The sequence below is a fragment of the Mizuhopecten yessoensis genome, unplaced genomic scaffold (assembly GCF_002113885.1).
Source record: "Mizuhopecten yessoensis strain PY_sf001 unplaced genomic scaffold, ASM211388v2 scaffold10693, whole genome shotgun sequence".
Classification (NCBI taxonomy): Eukaryota; Metazoa; Mollusca; class Bivalvia; order Pectinida; family Pectinidae; genus Mizuhopecten; species Mizuhopecten yessoensis.
Window position 1 is genome coordinate 423966 of NW_018408674.1, and position 21048 is coordinate 445013.

Sequence of the window (21048 nt, forward strand, 5' to 3'; positions counted from 1 at the left end):
AAGTAAATAACTTTTACTTATATTCAAGGTCACAGGGGTCAAATTTGTTTAAAATCTTTAAACAACCTCTTCTGAATAACCATGGGTCCCAGGATGTTTATACTTTGCAAGTTGCATCCTTAGATGAAAGGCTATACAATGTGTTCAACATAATGACTTTGTTCGACTTTCAATCACAGGGGTGAAATGTTAAAAAGAGAAATAACGGTCTTTTGAATGAATTTTAATCATAAATACTGATATTTTGCCTGTAGCTTTATTTTAGATCACTTTTAAGGTTACAAGTGTGAGTTTTATACCAGGTGAGCGATGCAGGCCCATTGGGCCTCTTGTTTTTTTCTTTCTTCAATCTACAATAAATTTATAATACAACAACGATGTTACGAATTTGTAATCCCTTCAGTCACTACGATCCCATTCCTGCACCCTGGCTGGAGAAGGATCCGGAGACAATAGCAGGTTCTAAATAACATCTTTATTCACTTCGACCTTCTCATTAATATTCGGTCCCTATCGAGGAAATCTTATTTTTGACTCCAGGTGTTTTTCTTTCACGTGAACTCTCTTGGTACTATTAACCAGTTGCATCCTTTAATTACATTGTAGATGTGACTTTCTCTTCCATCAAATGGGTTTTGTGAAAAAAATGCAACTGCTCGTCTCGCATGTCTCACGAGAAAGGATTCTTTAAACAATCAAAGAAGGCCGCACTTCCTATGATTGTATGTGAGTTGTTTTTGTTTAAAATAAATCTCAATTCCAACACATCAATTGATAAAAATGACTAATAAATATTTCTGTCAATACTTTACCAAGTTTTATCGTAATCATTACATGTAAATAAATATACATGAACGCATACATTATTCAGTAGAACGCTGGAAAAGATAACAATAGTTGTTGATGAAGATGTTGTTGTTAAATGCTGCTGCTGCTGCTGCTGCTGCTGCTGCTGCTGCTGACGACGACGACGACGATGATGATGATGATGATGACAATATCACAAATATTGATACAATTATTACGTTCGAATCCTGTACCGGAGAGTCATGGATTATAACTAATTTGGATTAATAAATTGGATTTCTGACGATTAAGAATGTATTTTGGAGTGTGATATATATATATTATATTATAGCCAAACCAATATAGTACATTCCTTTACCCTCAAACTGGTGAAGAGTTGACTCTATCTGACAGACGTCCATGGCCGTAACTATTGTAAACAAATGTACACATGGGTACTAGGGGCCCCCTGATAATGGAAACAATATAATTCACACCTTTGCAACAAACGGGTACGACTAAGTCATTCAGGAATGTGTCCTACTTAACCATTAAAGATCCACTTGGTACGTCAGTGGTCCCAACTTCAAGATTAACCATATACAACAAGAGGTGTATTTAAATTACGACTTAGTCATTTATTTAAAATTCAATATTGACGTACTTACGATAATTAAATCCGCTGACCACCTTTCCACTACTGTATACAGGATACAAGAAAATAAATGACTGGCTATTAACGCCGGATTTCGGTATGCATATATGTACATGTATAGGCCTATATATATCATGCCATTATAACTACGGGTGAGGTCTATACCACGTGTTCGATTCTTACCCGTGTCAGCTATATAGGTACACGGACCTATATATACACAAGCATAGATCGTTTAGAACTAAGACTGTACTATGTTTTGGAGATAGTTGCTGTTTTCTCTGGAGACAATAAGAAAATGTTAATGGAGGGCATTATGTAGTGGTGGATTCGTGAAAAGTTTTAGGAAACAGGTACGTGATTTTTATAATAATATTTCATCAAACTGAAACTAACAGGCAATCGGACGTATGACTGCTTAAATAGACACTCTTCTTATGGTTTCGTATTTTTATGAGTGGACAATGTACACTTACCCATATAAAAATACACTGAAATGATTTTTATTTCACGTTTTCTCAGCGGAAAAGAATCTCTGAAAAACCAAACTAACGACAGAAATATGTACAGTACTCTCTGCAATTATTCTTTTTATATGTTCCAATTCAAATTATTAAAAAAATAATTGATTATAAAAAAAAATTCCCACAAGACCCTTTTAACATTACAACCTTTCGAAGAGTCGTGCACATCTATTACAATATATCTCGTTCATTTATAATGGAGTCGTTCAACAACTTCATCTGCAAGTCGTGCACATTTACCTAATTGTGACGTCATACTTATTCAATATGTGTGACGTCACGACTGAAAATGATATGATAGGTTAGATACACGTATCATGATAGCATAATATGACAAACTATCCGCACATGACTAGTGGGAATAAAGGATTCCTAATCCGAATAGCTATATCTTAAATTTCTCTAAAAATACTGCTAATAAATTAGATTTAATTTAATTTGATTAAATAAGTTCAGATTTTCCTTATCTACATGTATCCAATCATTGCTATAAACGTGTCGGTATGGCTATTTTAAGTGACCAGGTGAACAGTGTTTATTAACTTAATGGCTAATATTATAAGCCTGAACAATGCGTTCACACAATGGAGGGTTTGTAATGATATTTGATTCGGGATTAATTACACAGTTAAATAGTCTTTATAATCCGGTACTGACATCGTATATACCTTTATAATTACGATAGAAGCGTGTGCCAAATCTGATATACTTTTACATCTCTTGGGAGTTATTTAGAAAATACTTATGAAGGGTATTACGAAATACCAGTTCGATTGATTTTGACAACATGCTCCTCATTTGTCGGTTTAAAGTTTCTTAGTAACAGCTTATGGTGCTCATATAATATGAAGAGGATGTGCTCAGGTGTTGAGGTAATGTTTTCAACAGCCAAATTAAAGACATATCTTAACGGAATGCTCCTAGCTTGAAACAGTATCATGACACCCCCAACCCCCGGTGGATATTATTCTGACACAGAACTATTGATATTGAAATATTATCGACGGTAACTCAACTAACAGTAAATGAACATAACGCTATATATAAATCCTTTTTTGGAGTGTATGCTTACAGCGGGTCGAGCGTCCGAGGCGCGGAGTGTCGGAGGAGGAGGGTATGGGAGGGACCATAGCTGGAAAAAAATGCTACATGTAATAGGCCCTAGAAGCAATCTCCCGTGTTCTGGGGTCTCCTTTTAGACTGATTGAATAACATTTAATTTTTGTACCTCACCCAGTAGTGTTTGATTCAATCTAATTAAAATTATATCTTCACATCGCTCCCGTTTACTGATATGTCGCGTTGAAGATCTAACAACATCCCATAGAGGGTCACGTCAGAGGTCAATATGAATACATTATCGTATTTATAACAAGCCAATCAAAACGCGACATAACTCTTTCTGTAAACCAATCAGAAAGCAGGACCTGTAGCATTTAATGCAGACACCTCGTAGCCCAAAATCCACTTTTTCGTCTGGTCCAGTGATAGTTTGAATATTGCGAAGCCTGTCATTGGTTAATTTTAGTTTCAGGCTGTTAAACTTTTAAACGACAACATCACCAGAAGAGGAAGTCTCTCTTATTTCAAAGCAAAATCCACAAATTGTACAAACGTTGTCTTGTAGATAGACACGGCGTGGTGTCATGGGCGCCGCCATTTTCGATGTTCATTTGACACCTCTCGGTCTTTATCATAGCAAGTGTGTTCCGAAATCATTACATCATCACTTACAGAAATGCGTAAGCTCTCATCTGATTGGTTAATACAAAGGTCGCCTGAACATGACCCTCTTCGGGATGTTGTTAGATCTTCAACGCGACATATCAGTAAACGGGAGCGATGTGAAGATATAATTTTAATTAGATTGTGTTTGATTTACATAAACCCTCGTTAGAAATAATATAACAACACTATCTTATCAGGCTAAAATTTCAAGAAGTTCTTTTTTTATTTATTACCTTTTTTTTAAGATTTATACAGACATTTATCATAAAAGATAAAGAAATTAATAAAAAAGTTATGATTATAGAAACAAATTCGTGAAAAGTTCATTGTATGCATGAAGCATACAAGCATACATGTATGCTACGCCACTGATCGCACGGGCTTTATCTCTGGTTCTATTGCGAAATTTCACTTTTGGAAAATTCGCGCACAGGGGCCTGAAAATGGAGAAATATTTTATAATTCTCAGGCCCCTGTGGTTACCGACATGCTTGTCGGCACATCACATGAGTATCGTATGTCCAAATTGAATCAATAGAAGCATATCGGATCCTGTAATTCTACTGTTCACCTGAGCCAAAGTTGTATTTAATATGATAAGCTTAACATTTATTTAACGCTGATATTTAATCTTGTATATTATGAGATTATATTTAAATTCAAAAATAAAACTACGTGTATAGAATGAAAACATTTGGAACAACAGTCCAAAGACAATAAATTAAGAAACAACAATTTGTAATTTTATTTAAAGATTTCTCAAAATACTTTTGCCTTATTGGCTCGTGAAGCTAACCGTGCTTTGACCTCACATTTACAGGTATACACGAAGTGTTAGCAATCAATGCGCTGGGTGTTGTTTAAAATTTAATGTGGTTCTTGCCTTTGATAAGTGGAAAACGATGTCTTTTCCCATGGACAGATAATAAACGGTAGATTGGCTGGTATTGACCCCGTTACAAGTCAAGAAATACATTTTAGACAGAAGAGGGAGCAAGGGTATTGGGAGGACAGAGAGCAAATAAACAGAGAAGGCGAAGGAAGGAATAAAAAGTTGGTTCAAACAAGGAATAAGATGAAAAGAAGTAGATATAGACACTACACGAGGTGTGAGAGGACAGGAAGTAGATATAGCGAGGAGACGAGGATGAGAGGACAGGGAGTAGATATAGAGAGGAGACGAGGATGAGAGGACAGAAAGTAGATATAGAGAGGAGACGAGGATGAGAGGACAGGAAGTAGATATAGAGAGGAGACGAGGATGAGAGCACAGGAAGTAGATATAGAGAGGAGACGAGGATGAGAGGACAGAAAGTAGAAATAGGGAGGAAACGAGGATGAAAGGACAGTAAGTAGATATAGAGAGGGGACGAGGGTGTGAGGAAAGGAAGTAGATATAGAGAGGAGACGAGGTTGGGAGGACAGGGATTAGATATAGAGAGTAGACATATTTAGAGCCATACATGTACCATAATTTCACTTCATTTTACTTTTCTAATCATATATCACGGTTCCGTTATTTGAAAGAGGTTGAAAAGGCGATACAGTTGATTTCACGGGAAAGCTTTTGTAATAGGCTAACTTCAAAAATAGATTTACACTATTGAAAACCAGATGTTTTCCTAAGGATATTGACGATAACGGCCTTTGGTGCCTGTTGTTGGTGTCTGTTAAGTTACCGGGACCTCGATTACCCGAACAATCGATCTGTATACAACTATTATATATCCGGCCATTCACGATGTTCCTAGTGAGACAAATATGTAAACGGTTCATTAAAAGTAACACGATCATATATTGATGGCGAGACACATATACTTAAATCAGGAACAAATATAGTGTACTGTTTCTGTCAGGAAAATAAATGCTTCAGGAATTTGTTCGATTTTGTTTCTGTTTGGTTCAAAAATATAGAATAAAAAAAACAATTTACTCTTTTACCGATGTATCCCTGTATACAGGGATTTGTGTTGTTGACTTCCAACTAGAAATAAACCCCTATAACATACAATGTCTTTACATCTTGAATCATGTTCGATATCAGTTCCAAGTTGTTTCGAAAGTGAAGAAAAAGGAACAGTTTAGGCCGTCGTTGGTTAGCATCTGTATCCCAAGACCGTCTTTAGGAAGCGAGTTTTCTCTTTGGTTTGTTTTCCAAAATGGAATGCTGTCCGTTATGAAATGATCCGAATTATCATATATGATGTCGTGTCTCATTGTTCATCTTGTAATTGTTTCAGGTCAGAGTTATCTGAGTAAAAAGTAACATGGGTTGTGGGACCTCCACCCAAACGAAGCCGACCTATAGTCGCGCTACGCAGGACACGGTCATCAGTGATGTGGAATTAGACGATAACTACAACGAATCGTCCACAGGATTGGAAACATCTTCCAGGAACACTCCCTCGAACCCCGCCATCATTGTTACACCAGCCTCTGCAACCACGCGTCATACATCGTCCCAACGTCAGACACCGAAATCTTCCAAATCGTCGACTTCATCGCCCATAGATGAAGGCATTGAATTAGAGGCTTTAGATGAGGAAGACTATCCACCAAAGCCATGTAAACTGAAGAAAATTGAGATCGTGCCAGATGTTAGCATGTTTAAAAACATCGATGAACATGTAGCTAAGGTAGGTGAACTGTTGGCCACGACAGGTATTTACTGATACAATGTGGCCCCGGCCCAACAATATACCAAATGCCATGCGATGATGGCCCCGAACAAGTATTAACTTATACAATGTACTGTATGTAGTGGCCCAAAATCTGCATCCACTAACATACATGTACAATGGTGGCCCCAACAATGTTTCAGTTGACTTTCACTGTTGGCCCTAATACTGTACATGTATAAACTATAGTGGCCCCGACAATGCATTATATATAACTAGTAGTATAACTTTATAAACTGTCATTACATGTTGAGTTGTAAATGCTTTAACGTGCTTTACCAAAATTGTGAATTTCATGACCCTGGGGTCTCACGTTTCCCTCTGCTATAAATAATATAAATGCTTTATCAATCTATTTTCAGACTCCTAAATCTGCTACAGCATCTATCCCAGAGCTGGCAAAATATCTCTGTCGGCCAGCAAAGAATCAACTTGAAAAAATTCGGGCAATTTACCAATGGGTGTCGAGAAATATAGAGTAAGTGTCTGACATATCATTGACCGTACACCGCTAAAATGGTCATTTATATCAAATATTTACAATAAATTCTAAAATGTTTTTTTGAAGGAATATATCAAATATGAAATATCCGTTTATACAGAATGATATTGTCTGACCAGGGCTTCCATGGCTCAATATATACGATATATTGGTAGCAGTCCGTATTGATCTCCTTTTTATGTTAGTGTCTTTATGGCATTGATCTAGCCCGAGTTTCCTTTTGCCCCGACACCAGACTTAGACAATTTGACAGACACACCAGACATCTGTCTGTCAAAATCTCTAGGATTTGTGTCAGGGCAAGAACACTCCGGCTTTGTGGAGTTAGGGGATGCACATGTCCAATAACTTGCATCGTCGTGTATAACTGTTGGTTTACAGTGTAACATAAACATTTCAGGGATGGTCCTGCTGTGTTTGAGATTTATGGCGGTATATCGTGATCTAATAAGTTTTATTAGTAAGCTTTATCAATGTTGTCGGAATGCATAGCGCCTACATTTGGGATTTAGCACATACATGTACAAATACACATGAACGAGGAGAGCTCGGTTTGGGCATAACATGAATTAAACCCCAGATGTGTTATAGTCTGACCATATTGATAGAAAACTTCCATTTCCTTAGAGTATGACAAGCTCACAGGTATTTTCTCAATAAATGATCATTTTTATTTTTTATTTAGAACAGAAGCCTCGTGTATCTCACTCGTGCAATTCAATCAAGTACTGGGTTACGTTTCAAATGCATTAGAAAGATTGCTGAATTGCACGAGTGAGATACACGAGGCTTCTGTTCTAAATCAAAAATGAAAACGTCTACCGATGATCATTTATTGGGAAAATACCTGTGATCTTGTCACACAAAACAACAACAAAAAGAAGTTTAGTTTAAACGTCTCTCAGGCAATTAAGTTGAAATGATTGATTTTTTTTTTGTATTTTATGCTTGATTCAATGTATTGAAAATAGACGTCGTATTTATATATAGGTATGACGTGGCGGGATTCCTCAATCTGAACGGCACACAAAAGAAATCCAATGATCCGGAGTCCGTACTCCGTAACCGCTGCAGTGTGTGTCAGGGCTACGCCGACCTGTTTTTGTCTCTATGCAGGTATGTAGATATGTCACTAGACAGGCGAGGTATTACAATACACGTATTATCTAGAGGTTATGATACATTAGATTTCCATTTTTTTCCAAAATTTGCTCCAGAAATCATTTATTAATAAGCAAGAAAAAAAACATACAAGCTATTGTTGAATTTAAACTAGTTGCCTGACGAATGACAGTTATATTTCTCGAGTTGGTTGAACATTTTGATATTTTGCACGAGTTAGAAACAATTAAAAGTTTTCAACCCATGTGTAAAGTATAATTGTTATTCACCAAGAACCCAGAACTATTTTGTTTTCGAATATTAACTTTAAACAGGTTATAACAAATATTGAACAATCTATTGCAACTTGTATACACCACTCTTTTCGGCCCGGATGGAAGCCGCAGAGGGTCTTAATGTGGGAGTAAATTAGATTACCCTGAACAAAACTTAGGTGGTCGGACAGATGACCCAATAACTTTACAAGTCCGATCGGAGAATAGAATTCCGGCCGTCTTGGTGAAAGAGAGCGCTACCCACTTCTTAAACCGACCACCACATAATCTATTCTAATTTATACGATTTTCCTTATTCCGTTTTTGCGTATTCCAGAGTTATCATCTCTTGTGAGCAGGTATTGATTGTTACGTCATTGGTTTGTGTGAGAAAATTGATGACGTTACTCTCACAAACCAATGACGTAACAATCAATACCTGCTCACAAGAGAAGATAACTCTGCAAAACGAAAAGACGGAATAAAAGCACAAGCTTTGGTGAACAGATTCGAATGGAAACAATATCCTGTTTTGGATATTTGGGGATTAAGATCAGATTTGTTTATCATCTATATGAAAGTGATATACAAGTTACCTGCATAAAACTTTCTAGTACAACTACTGAATTAATGAAATACAATGTTTGATATTTCAGAGAGGCAAGTGTTCCAGCAAAAACGATTTCTGGATATTCGAAGGGATATAGCTACAAAGTTGGCGTCGCCATAACAACCAAATCGGACACGAACCACGCTTGGAATGGCGTATTCGTAAACAATGAATGGCGTCTTGTTGATTGCACGTGGGACGCCGGTCATGTTGGTGACAATAAATTTCATAGGCATGAGGGAGAATTTTACTTCTTGACTGACCCGGATGTTTTCATCAACGACCATTTTCCATACATTAAAAAGGACATGACTTTAAGTCAGAAATGGCAGTTACTTAACCAACCACGTGACTTAGAGACATTTAGCAAGTTGGTAAAGGTACCAAAACAGGCTGTTCTGTATGATCTAGACTTAGTGTCGCACAAAGAGTCAATTATCCCAGTGACAAAGGAAGTAGTTGTCAAGTTTGTTGCTAAAGGGAAGCCTCTCCATAAAGCTGGTGCAAGGCTCGGTGACGCAGACGGAACATTGCATGACCAGTGCGTGTTTGTAGAGAAGGAAGGGGAGACGACCTACTCTGTCACGGTCAGACCTCAAAAACCGGGAAAGTACACTCTCAGTCTGTATGGAAACCAAGGAGAACAGAACACTTTAAATAGTCTAGTCAGTTACGTGATCGACTGTAAAACAGTAGAAAAAAACGCCAAACCATTTCCGGTACATTTTGGTTTGTGGGGAGCAGAACCTAACTACGCAGAGTATGGGTTTGACAGCGGAGTAGCGAAAAGGACATCTTTTGAATCGGATACAGGAGAGCTAGAAATTCGTCTACCGGTCATAGATCCAGTTAAAGCTCTTGGCAAGCTGGCATTCTCTGAAGACGACGAGGGCGATGATGAATGCATTATGCTTGAGCAAGGTCAGAGCGAGGTCCTGGTCCAATTACGGATGAACAGAGCGGGCTTTTACAAATTTCTGATGTTTGCAAAGAAAGAAAACGGTTCTTCTTATGAAAAGGTATTGCAGTATCTCATATATTGTAAAACCCCAGTAAAACAATATCAACCATTCCCGAAAGTCTTCCAAGAAGCCATGACAGGACGCATGGCTTTAATCGAACCAAAAACAAAGTCACTTCCGGCGGAAACGGAAGTTCATTTCCGCCTGACTTCTTCGGTCATAGACATTGTAAGAATAGCAAATAAAAACTATGAAAGAGGCGACAACAACACGTGGAACATTGATGTGATGACGCCCTCGTCTGGCGAAAAATTTAACATTTTCGGACGCATAAGTGATTCTGGTGATACTTCTTATAAAGCTCTCTACGCATACGACATTGAATGATTACATATGAAAACAAGATTACGCAATACAAAAATTTGAAAGTAGAACTAAAACTCACTGAAGTCACATGAAAAGCAGTATATACCTTGAGACTTCATATCCCATCAACATTTCCACATTGCGGTATTCATTTTTTGGGAATAATTATATATTTATCCAATATTTATTTATGAATAAAATTACAATTTGTATTTGACAATTACTCGTAACTGCTGGGAACAAGAGCATACAATTATGAACTGCACATGAGAGTTATATTCTGCGTAAGGTAGGACAATAAAGTCACCATTTCCCCTCATACGAATTCAGTAGCCATTTTATTACTGAATTTAAAAGTTGCTAATGATAGTTTCAAAGAATGAAGTTATAAACTGACATTTTATGAACGACATTAATTATACCTTTCACGATTGTCCCCTTAAGTAACCGATCGTCATCCGAATTAAATCATCGTCATTTAGATTTTTAAAACCCTGACAATTCGTCTGCTGTATCCGGATGGTAAATACTCCGCATCACAGTGATAGGTCATTTGATGTTTCACAGAGTTCTTCTATTGAACGTCCACAAAAACACTTATTTGTTGTGTAACAAGAACTTTTCAGAAACCTTCATTATCACTAGAACATCTGCCAATTAGTTCTACAGAAGACTCGATACCAGTAATGTAATCGGTTAGAATGGCATCAAGAAGACTTGCTCTATATTAAATAAAGCGAGTTGGTTGATTTATGACATTTACTATATTTAACAAATGAAGGATATAGAAAAGAATCAGACTTTGTGGCATTGTAAAAAAACTAGTTACATCGTTCACTTTATCATAAAGTTTATCGTAATATCAAGAGTATTGTTTACCGAAGCTCGCAAGTTTTCTCAGAACGGGACATTTTAATTTTAATGTCTATACGATGCATAATAAATTAGCATTGGTGAAGCTAATGGTACTTCACTCCATATCATTTCAGCACCAGGATATTCTAAACATGTTTAACGATCTGCCTTTATACTGCGATTTATACTAAGACAACGCCACCAGCGAAATTCCTAACTAACGGAAATAGAGAAGAGAATGAAACGTGTTATTAATTAAGTCTGATAAAGAAACCTACTCTTCAAGATGTGTTCCCTTACTCATCTTCTCTAGCCAAGTGTTCGCTTCGTTTGGAGTGTATACGAAGCGAACACTTGGCTAGCGAAGTTGTGCCTTACTATATATTGTGTATTCTAATTGTGTCTAACATTCTAATACTAAAATGAAAAATAAAAAAAGTTCACCAAATCTCGGGCAAGGATTGGACTCTACTTCCATATCTGGAGCAAACAAATGACGGTTACGAGAACGAGAGAGGTAGGAGTTTAAATAGCTTCTGGGGTAAACAAAGCATTTAAATAACTTGTACAAAATACCAGACAGGGATTGAAAGTTAAAAAAAACATATCATAAATACCTACGGGAACAACCGCATAGGTTCCAAAATAAAATATGCCAATCGCCATTCGATGACTAAGTTGATTTGGTACTCAAGAGCTTTCTCCGAATATCATGGACTCCCGTGGTAGATCTCGACTCCTGACAAACTGACAACATGGTGTTTCCAAATATGCAGATTGTATGGTCACCATCAGGATCTTGCAGGCAAATATGTTATTTCTTTGTGTGATATAAAGTCTATGATTTTGATTACGGACATTAGAGTGCCTAGTGGTTTGTTGTCGGTTTAATTTTAGGACGTCCAATTATTTAGATTCGATTTTGATTAGAAGACGCTTACTCTTCCCGAACACCTGGTCTTATTCTCCCGATATTCTCTTGGCGAATTGTTGCGATACCGTTACCAGAAAAACAACACAAGTTCCAGTCAGAGCGAGGTTCTGAAAACACGGTAACATTAATTACCAAGAACAACTGACAGTGGAAACATCTACATACGGGACATTTCTCAAATATGAAGGTGGTTACTACGTTTTAGATATTGTATCACCCAATAGCCATGTAAGGAGTACAAATACTACAATTCAGCCATTCTTTTACATTACATTAAAAAACAAGTGCATGTACTAAAATACAATGTTTAGTTAAATACTAATGGAAGTGTTTTTTAAACGATACATGCAGCGTTCTGCTGTCATTTATGAACAACAGGCAATACTACTGTTTGGGGTATTTCGACAATCATCATACTTACTATTGAGTCAGTCATTTTAGACAAGGACAAATATTAAGTTCCATCAAAAAGGAAAGACGAACTAATGGCTACAATACATTTATCAAATTGATGTCTGAAGCATCCCTTAAGATCACTGTGCACAACGTCACATCCGTTGAAATGATTTAACAGAGATATAGCCATGCCGGTAAAACAGTTTCCAATACTTATAGTTACATTCTTTGATAATGGTACGGGGATCCTTAAATTATACTACCAAAGTTGTATTTACTTGTGGGGCAGGTTTTAATAGTACATAGGATTTAACAGAGATATAGCCATGCCGGTAAAACAGTTTCCAATACTTAGTTACATTCTTTGATAATAGTACGGGGATCCTTAAATTATACTATCAAAGTTGTATTTACTTGTGTGGCAGGTTTTAATTGTACATAGGATTTAACAGAGATATAGCCATGCCGGTAAAACAGTTTCCAATACTTAGTTACATTCTTTGATAATAGTACGGGGATCCTTAAATTATACTACCAAAGTTGTATTTACTTGTGTGGCAGGTTTTAATTGTACATAGGATTAAGGTCGCCTTCTAGCTTCTAGGTAGAAGAAATTTCCCTTTAGCTCAGTGGTAGAGTGTCCGACTAGGAACCTGGAGATCGAGGGTTCGATCCCTGTGGGAAGCACACTATTCTCTTTCCTGTTACACTTGTACTATACGTTTTGAGATACAACCCTAACGCATGTGTACAACTAGATGCAAAAAGTAACACTGATGAGGATTATTTAGCAGGAAATGTGGGTCATATTCAGTATATGGTGCATTGATTGCAATAACATTGCCAAACTGCAACTATTGTCAAATTTGTAGAAACACAGAGCTTAACATGAAAACTTAAAAAGTTCACGCCGTCGGTAGAAACCAACGTGACACTTTTGGTGTATTTTATCTTTTGTGACATCTGTCCAAGTTGGAACTAATATGGAATAACAACGACGTAGGTTAAAACCAGATGAAGAAATGTATGCTCTTGGTCAGATTTCACTGTATAAAAAATTTCACGATTTTGAATTTGATGAGACGCATTTTACATGTAAAAAATAAACCGGAATTATTTACAGTTACCTGCTGCAATCATAATCTCTGCACAGTCCGACTTTCTCAGGCCTGAAAATGTTTCCAGCAACCACACCTACCCTTCTTTTAAGTATTTTAGCTGCCAGGCTTCTGCAATTTTAAATAATAAAATATATTAAACGTAATCAAAGCAGAATATCTTATTCATTCCTGCGTATAAAAACAGGAGTTATGAAAAAATAGTTTTATAATTATGAAAAAAGGAAAATTTACCCATCATAAAGACGTATGGCGCGTAAGGTACATGTATGCTGAGCACCTATTTCAGTGTGCCGCATGGACACTGTCTAAAATACACGATTTATGACTGCGCATATTACGTGCAAATCTCCACTTTAAATGGCGTTTATGCAAAAATATATTATGAATACCAATAATCTATGCTACAATATTTTTACATAACTGACGGTCTCAAAAGCTCACCAGAGCTTGTGGTTTATTGTTATTCCTCGACTTGCCAATTTCAAATAAAGCTCATCTTATATCATAAGCTCTTAATCAGTAAGTTTTATGTGATATGAACGGCTTATTGTCTGAGGCATGCTTTATTGCACTTCAAATCAAATCGTACATCCTGTTAAAGGTAAAAAAAACGTGCTGATCAAAATAATAACGTTAAAAGTGTCGATATTTTAATATCGATATTGACTAGAAATCGGTCTACATGGGTTTTTTGAGCATGGACTCTATTACCTGTCTGGGTTTCATTTTCCCCGAGCCTGCAATATGAAACCCAGACAGGTAATATGAGCCCGTTACCTGCACAAAACCTGTATAACGAATTTGTCATACGGCAAACTCTAAAATAAAACAAATAAATCAAATTCAAATAACAAAATATTTATCCAAATTAACAATAGTAAGTCAACAGTGATAACAAGTTTGTTTTCAAAGGTTGAAAGTAATATTGAGAGTGCATGGCTATGGTGCTGTTCGAAAACAAAGGGCCGGTGCGATAAGATTGTGTGTACACATTGGTTTCACTGACAAAACCTGAAATAAAGGTACTCAATATTAATCCCTTTTTGGTGGTCATCGGCGTATTCGCACATATCTTTTCCGCAATGTCCCCCGTCGTGTGTGAAGCGGACCTGTCAGCCATTGTTGTTTGTGACAGACGACAGGTATTTGGAAGGCTTCGGGATCTTCCGCAATACACACTCGGCTTGTCCCCCTGAGCATGCGCATTTATATTACCAGACTAGTAGGTCACGCGCTTTAATATAACCGGAGTAGACTTCATATTACCGGACTAGAACGTTAACCCCATTATAGTAAACCAAAGCTGAGCTGTTGACCAATGAAAACAGTTAGAATTTCACTAACAATATGACAAAGCTCCATGTTAACGTTGCTGCCCCCCAAAAAAGCAGCAAAATTGGTCCACGCTTTAGCAGGGGCAGTAATAAAGATAAAACAATCATTTTTTTTTTTATCATTTACAGTTTACTGTCCTATAATACAAAACAGTATACGCACAAAAATCAATTTGAAACACATTTTTATAAGTTCACCATAACATGCTTCATCCCCACCACAATTTGTTTGGCAAATCAGAGACGTATTATACTACTATGGCTTTATCAGTATCCATTTTATGGTGTAAAAAAACCCGGAAAGTGAAAAAAGAAGACATGATAACATCAAAATTTCACCAACCCGGCCAAGGTCGCGTTTTTCGTTTATGGCGATCTAAACGGTTGGACCAGAGTTGTTCGTCACCGGCATTTGTTTCTGTCAATAAAAATAGTCACGAGAAAAAAAAACACCAATCGTTGACGTTTATTTACTCCGGTTTCGGGCGATCTAGGTTTCTGGCGATTTAGGGAAGTGATATTGTTGTGTGTATAACCAGAAATTGGACCAGAGGACCCAGTAATCTTATGCTGCTTTCAGGCGAGCATTTATCAAGCCTTGCAAGGTCTGCATACACTTTTGCATGTCCGCCAGATCTCATACCCGAAAAAGGTTCATTTAAAAACGGACGTGCCGGTTGTTCCGCATAAACGAGCAGGCCCAGGTGTTCATAAATTCCCGCTTGACATGACAGGAAGTGCTCGTTTACACTTAACCGGAAGTTTACAATATCAAGCTGTGTTATCACGTGATGATAACAAGATGGCAGCAGAAATAAAGCCAGTGCCTGCTAATAAACAAGGAAACGTACGGAAACCGGTGCTGCTGAGTAAACTAGAGGGATTCAACGATGATGTCAATATGGCTGTCATAATTCCCAGAGAGGACGGTGTTATCACGGTCAGCGATGACAAGTAAGTATCTCATCTTGAAAGTATTTTTTTCTTTCCTTCGTCCCGGAAGTCCCAAGCAGCTGAATCCTGCCTCCGATAACGCCTACCTATCTTTGTTTTATTCATAATGTTAATGTAACCGGTATAGCAGTAAACAGCCAATGGTTTTACAGATTGAACTATCGATACACATGTTTTTCAATTACACAATTGTCGATTGTACAACATGTCTGTACATAGACTGACAAATCTGACATTGGTTTTAATGGGTCACTTATCCTTTTACAAGAGGCTTTGTCCAGGTTTCCTGGTAACTAGGCCTACTGTACGTTTGACGGTTTCTCTATATCGTTCATTCTTGTTATTGTGATACTGATACAGTATGGATTTGCTAAAAAAATCCTGCATAAGATGTTTTTATATTTAAATATGTTATGTTATAATTACTAATCAAAGAGTTTATGAAAAGCTTAAAACACCCAGTTCCAGAGAAATGTATTAGGCATCAGTTCACTTGCAGTGCCCTAACAACTTTGTATATAATGCATGGTACATACTTATTTAAGTGTTATTAGCTAGCATTGTATAAATTAAGTAAATGATCAATTTAAATAACCAACTCAGATACTGGAGCAGGGTTGAGAGGACCTATGATTATGAATCACCAAACCTATATGTAGCTGTGATACACTGCTGTCTGCACATGAATATGATTTAACGTTGTATTGTTATGTTTCAGGACACTACGAATTTGGCTGAAAAGAGACACTGGCCAATATTGGCCAAGTATTTGTCACACCATGCCAGGTAAATAATAAATTAATTTATAGTTCTTTAATTGTATTTGGTTAATTAATCCAGACTATAACTGACTTTTTGTACAGGGCTGTGGTGGTTAAGGTGTCTGATATTCTGCTACCACTAGCCGTCCACCACTGGGTCGCGGGTTCGAAGCCTCTTCAGGGCAGTCGCCAGGTACTAGCCGTAGGTTGTGCTTTTTCCCCGGGAACTAACAAAATTGCTTTCCCCCCATCACCAAAAGCTGGCACATCCTTAAATGATCATAGCTGTTAATAGGATGTAAAAAATTAACAGGCCAAACCAATCTATTTGTATAACGATATTGGAATAATCAAGGCTAAAAATAATTTTGGGCTTATTATATAACAGAGGATCTATCTGGCTTACTTGACAAAATTAATCTGATCCAAACATAACACAGTCTATTTATCTTTTTAATAATATTCAGGCTACCCAGACTATATCTAACTATATGTTTGTTTGGTCCTTTATGTCCTTAAAACATGTCCTTGGTGATTGGGATACTTTAACTCATTCACCCCCGAAGACACATTTGAACTCTCCAATTCAAAGGATGGAATAGTTCATTATGAAACTTCAGGGGTGAATGAGTTAAAGTGTCCTATCAGTGAAAATTTAAGATCCCAAATGTTGCAATTGCGTGGGTACAGCAGATTTTTTTATATTTATTTTGCTTCAAAATATATAATAATTCTGGAGACTGACTAGAAAATGCTCAAACTTCAGGGATTTATTACATCAGGCACTTCTTACACATCTTGTGTTATTACCAATAGTCAATACCACCCTATAATTAGTTGCACATTCTTGAATCAGATATCTTATTGGAAAGTATCAGTATGATGTTGTCATGGTTTTATAATTATCAGTATGACGTTGTCCTGGTTTTATAATTATCAGTATGACGTTGTCTTGGTTTTATTCTTATCAGGATGACGTTGTCATGGTTTTATAGTTATCAGTATGATGTCGTCATGGTTTTATAACTATTGGTATGATGTTGTTATGTTTTTATAATTATTGGTATGATGTTGTTATTGTTTTATAATTATTGGTATGATGATGTTGTTATGGTTTTATAAGTATTGGTATGATGATGTTGTGGTTTTATAATTATTGGTATGATGATGTTGTTATGGTTTTATAATTATTGGTATGATGTTGTTATGGTTTTATAATTATTGGTATGATGATGTCGTGGTTTTATAATTATTGGTATGATGTTGTTATGGTTTTATAATTATTGGTATGATGTTGTCATGGTTTTATAATTATCAGTATGACGTTGTCATGGTTTTATAATTATCAGTATGACGTTGTCATGGTTTTTTTAATTATCAGTATGACGTTGTCATGGTTTTATAATTAACAGTATGATGTTGTTATGGTTTTATAATTATTAGTATGATGTTGTTATGGTTTTATAAATATTGGTATGATGTTGTTATGGTTTTATAATTATTCGTATGATGTTGTCATGGTTTTGTAATTATCAGTATGATGATGTCGGGGTTTTATAATTATCATTATGATGTTGTCATGATTTTATAATTATCAGCATGACGTTGTCATGGTTTTATGATTATCAGTATGATGATGTTGTGGTTTTATAATTATAAGTATGACGTTGTCATGGTTTTTTAATTATCAGTTTAACGTTGTCATGGTTTTTTAATTATCAGTTTAACGTTGTCATGGTTTTTTTTATTATCACTATGACGTTGTCATGGTTTTATGATTATCAGTATGATGGGGGGGGTATTTTATAATTATCAGTATGAAGTTGTCATGGTTTTTTTTATTATCACTATGACGTTGTCATGGTTTTATGATTATCAGTATGATGTCGTCATGGTTTTATAATTAACAGTATGATGTTGTTATGGTTTTATAAATATTGGTATGATGTTGTTATGGTTTTATAAATATTGGTATGATGTTGTCGTTGTTTTATAATTATCATTATGATGTTGTCATGGTTTTCTAATTATCAGTATGAAGTTGTCATGGTTTTTTAATTATCAGTTTAACGTTGTCATGGTTTTATAGTTATCAGTATGACGTTGTCATGGTTTTATGATTATCAGTATGATGGGGGGGGTATTTTATAATTATCAGGATGATGATGTCGTGGTTTTCTAATTATCAGTATGACGTTGTCATGGTTTTTTAATTATCAGTTTAACGTTGTCATGGTTTTTTAATTATCAGTTTAACGTTGTCATGGTTTTTTAATTATCAGTTTAACGTTGTCATGGTTTTTTTAATTATCAGTTTAACGTTGTCATGGTTTTTTAATTATCAGTATGCCGTTGTCATGGTTTTTTAATTATCAGTTTAACGTTGTCATGGTTTTTTAATTATCAGTATGTTGTTGTCATGGTTTTATAGTTATCAGTATGACGTTGTCATGGTTTTTTTAATTATCAGTTTAACGTTGTCATGGTTTTTTAATTATCAGTATGTTGTTGTCATGGTTTTCTAATTATCAGTATGACGTTGTCATGGTTTTATGATTATCAGTATGATGGGGGGGGTATTTTATAATTATCAGTAAGATGTTGTCATGGTTTTTTTAATTATCAGTATGTTGTTGTCATGGTTTTATGATTATCAGTATGATGGGGGGGGTATTTTATAATTATCAGGATGATGATGTCGTGGGTTTATAATTATCAGTACGATGTTGTCATGGTTTTATAATTAACAGTATGATGTTGTTATGGTTTTATAATTATTCGTATGATGTTGTCATGATTTTATAATTATCAGAATGATAGTGTCATGGTTTTATAGTTATCAGTATGACGTTGTCATGGTTTTATAGTTATCAGTATGACGTTGTCATGGTTTTTTTAATTATCAGTTTAACGTTGTCATGGTTTTATGATTATCAGTATGATGGGGGGGGTATTTTATAATTATCAGCATGATGATGTCGTGGGTTTATAATTATCAGTATGACGTTGTCATGGTTTTTTAATTATCAGTATGCCGTTGTCATGGTTTTTTAATTATCAGTATGTTGTTGTCATGGTTTTATAATTTTCTGTTTGATGTTGTCATGGTTTTATGATTATCAGTATGATGGGGGGGGTATTTTATAATTATCAGTATGAAGTTGTCATGGTTTTTTTAATTATCAGTATGTTGTTGTCATGGTTTTATAATTATCAGTATGATGTTGTCATGGTTTTATAATTTTCAGCTGCAGCAGCTTCTCTGGCATACAATGGAGAGACAAGGAGATTATTTATAGGATTGGACAACGGAACAATTACGGTAATATTCAAAAATAAACAACTATTAAAGTGATGTTTAGAGATTTACCAACAGAACAATGATGGTAATTTTCAGAGATTTACCAACAGAACAATGATGGTAATTTTCAGAGATTTACCAACAGAACAAATATGGCAATATTCAGAGATTTACCAACAGAACAAATATGGTAATATTCAGGGATTTACCAACAGAATAATTATGGTAATTTTCAGGGATTTACCAACAGAATAATTTTGGTAATATTCAGGGATTTACCAACAGAACAAATATGGTCATAGAAAATGATAATTTAGAGGAATCAGAGTAACATTTTTTTTCATAATTGTTGAAAGTCTGGCCTTTTGGAAAGAAAATAACAGACAGAATGTATGAACTAGCATATAATATACAGATCCAAGAGGTAGGTTTTTTATCACCCGTGGGTAGGTTTAAAATTACAGCAACAATTCTATGGATAAATCTAAATAAAGTAGACATTTAATATATTTAGATTTGGTAGTTAACTATTTGAAAACTGAAGTATTTTTCTGTTGATTAAAAATATTTTATATTAACCCTTTCACCACTGTAGACCGTAATGGACTCATCCATATCAATGCATGGAAAGTCTACTAAAGTTACATAGGGATGAAGGGGTTAAAGGGTCTGATCGGGGAAAAAATGTCATATTTGCTAAAATGGCATACATATATTTAAAATACCTTCTTATGAAATATACCGTTTCAAATTTTGCTGAAATTCACTCCATAAGAGTAAAAAATATGATTATATTAAAGAAATCCTAAATCGTCACCTGACAGTCTAAAACTCTCAATTGACCCAGATCAGTGATGTAATTTTACCGAACGTGCGTCATTAACAAGGCCAAATGCAAACATCGCGGCGAAAGAAAAAGATGCATGCTAAAGTCATGACAGGCACAAGGTATCAATACCGTTATATATAACAACAACATATAGGTAGGAATACTACACTTGCATCATACATGACCTTTGAAAACAATTATTTACGTATAGTATTGCTGTCTTGTCCGCTAGTTGAGTCCGACATGGCACATGACGGCGTGCTATTGTTGTTATCTTCACTGCCTCACTTTCGAAACAACCACGTGACATATATAAATAGATATGCGCTAAATTTACGCGGGGCTTCCCCGAGATTTCAGTGGTCAAAACTGGACA

The 21048-nt window shown here is 35.8% G+C and overlaps 2 protein-coding genes across 2 annotated transcripts in view; both read left to right on the plus strand.

Annotated features, from left to right (window-relative positions):
• The first annotated feature begins 1604 nt into the window (after positions 1-1604).
• On the plus strand, positions 1605-11482 carry LOC110461861 (kyphoscoliosis peptidase-like). Its single transcript, XM_021515583.1, has 5 exons — positions 1605-1794; positions 5934-6329; positions 6734-6849; positions 7864-7989; positions 8906-11482. The coding sequence occupies exons 2-5, from the start codon at positions 5961-5963 to the stop codon at positions 10206-10208; spliced, it is 1914 nt and encodes a 637-aa protein (XP_021371258.1). The 5' UTR covers positions 1605-1794; positions 5934-5960; the 3' UTR covers positions 10209-11482.
• Positions 11483-15618: 4136 nt separating this feature from the next.
• The window catches only part of LOC110461857 (WD repeat and FYVE domain-containing protein 2-like), a 27763-nt gene continuing 22333 nt past the window's right edge, over positions 15619-21048 (plus strand). Inside the window, 3 exon segments of the mRNA XM_021515571.1 lie at positions 15619-15781; positions 16500-16567; positions 19791-19864. Of these exon segments, the coding sequence (XP_021371246.1) occupies positions 15630-15781; positions 16500-16567; positions 19791-19864 (294 nt within the window). The 5' untranslated portion in view covers positions 15619-15629.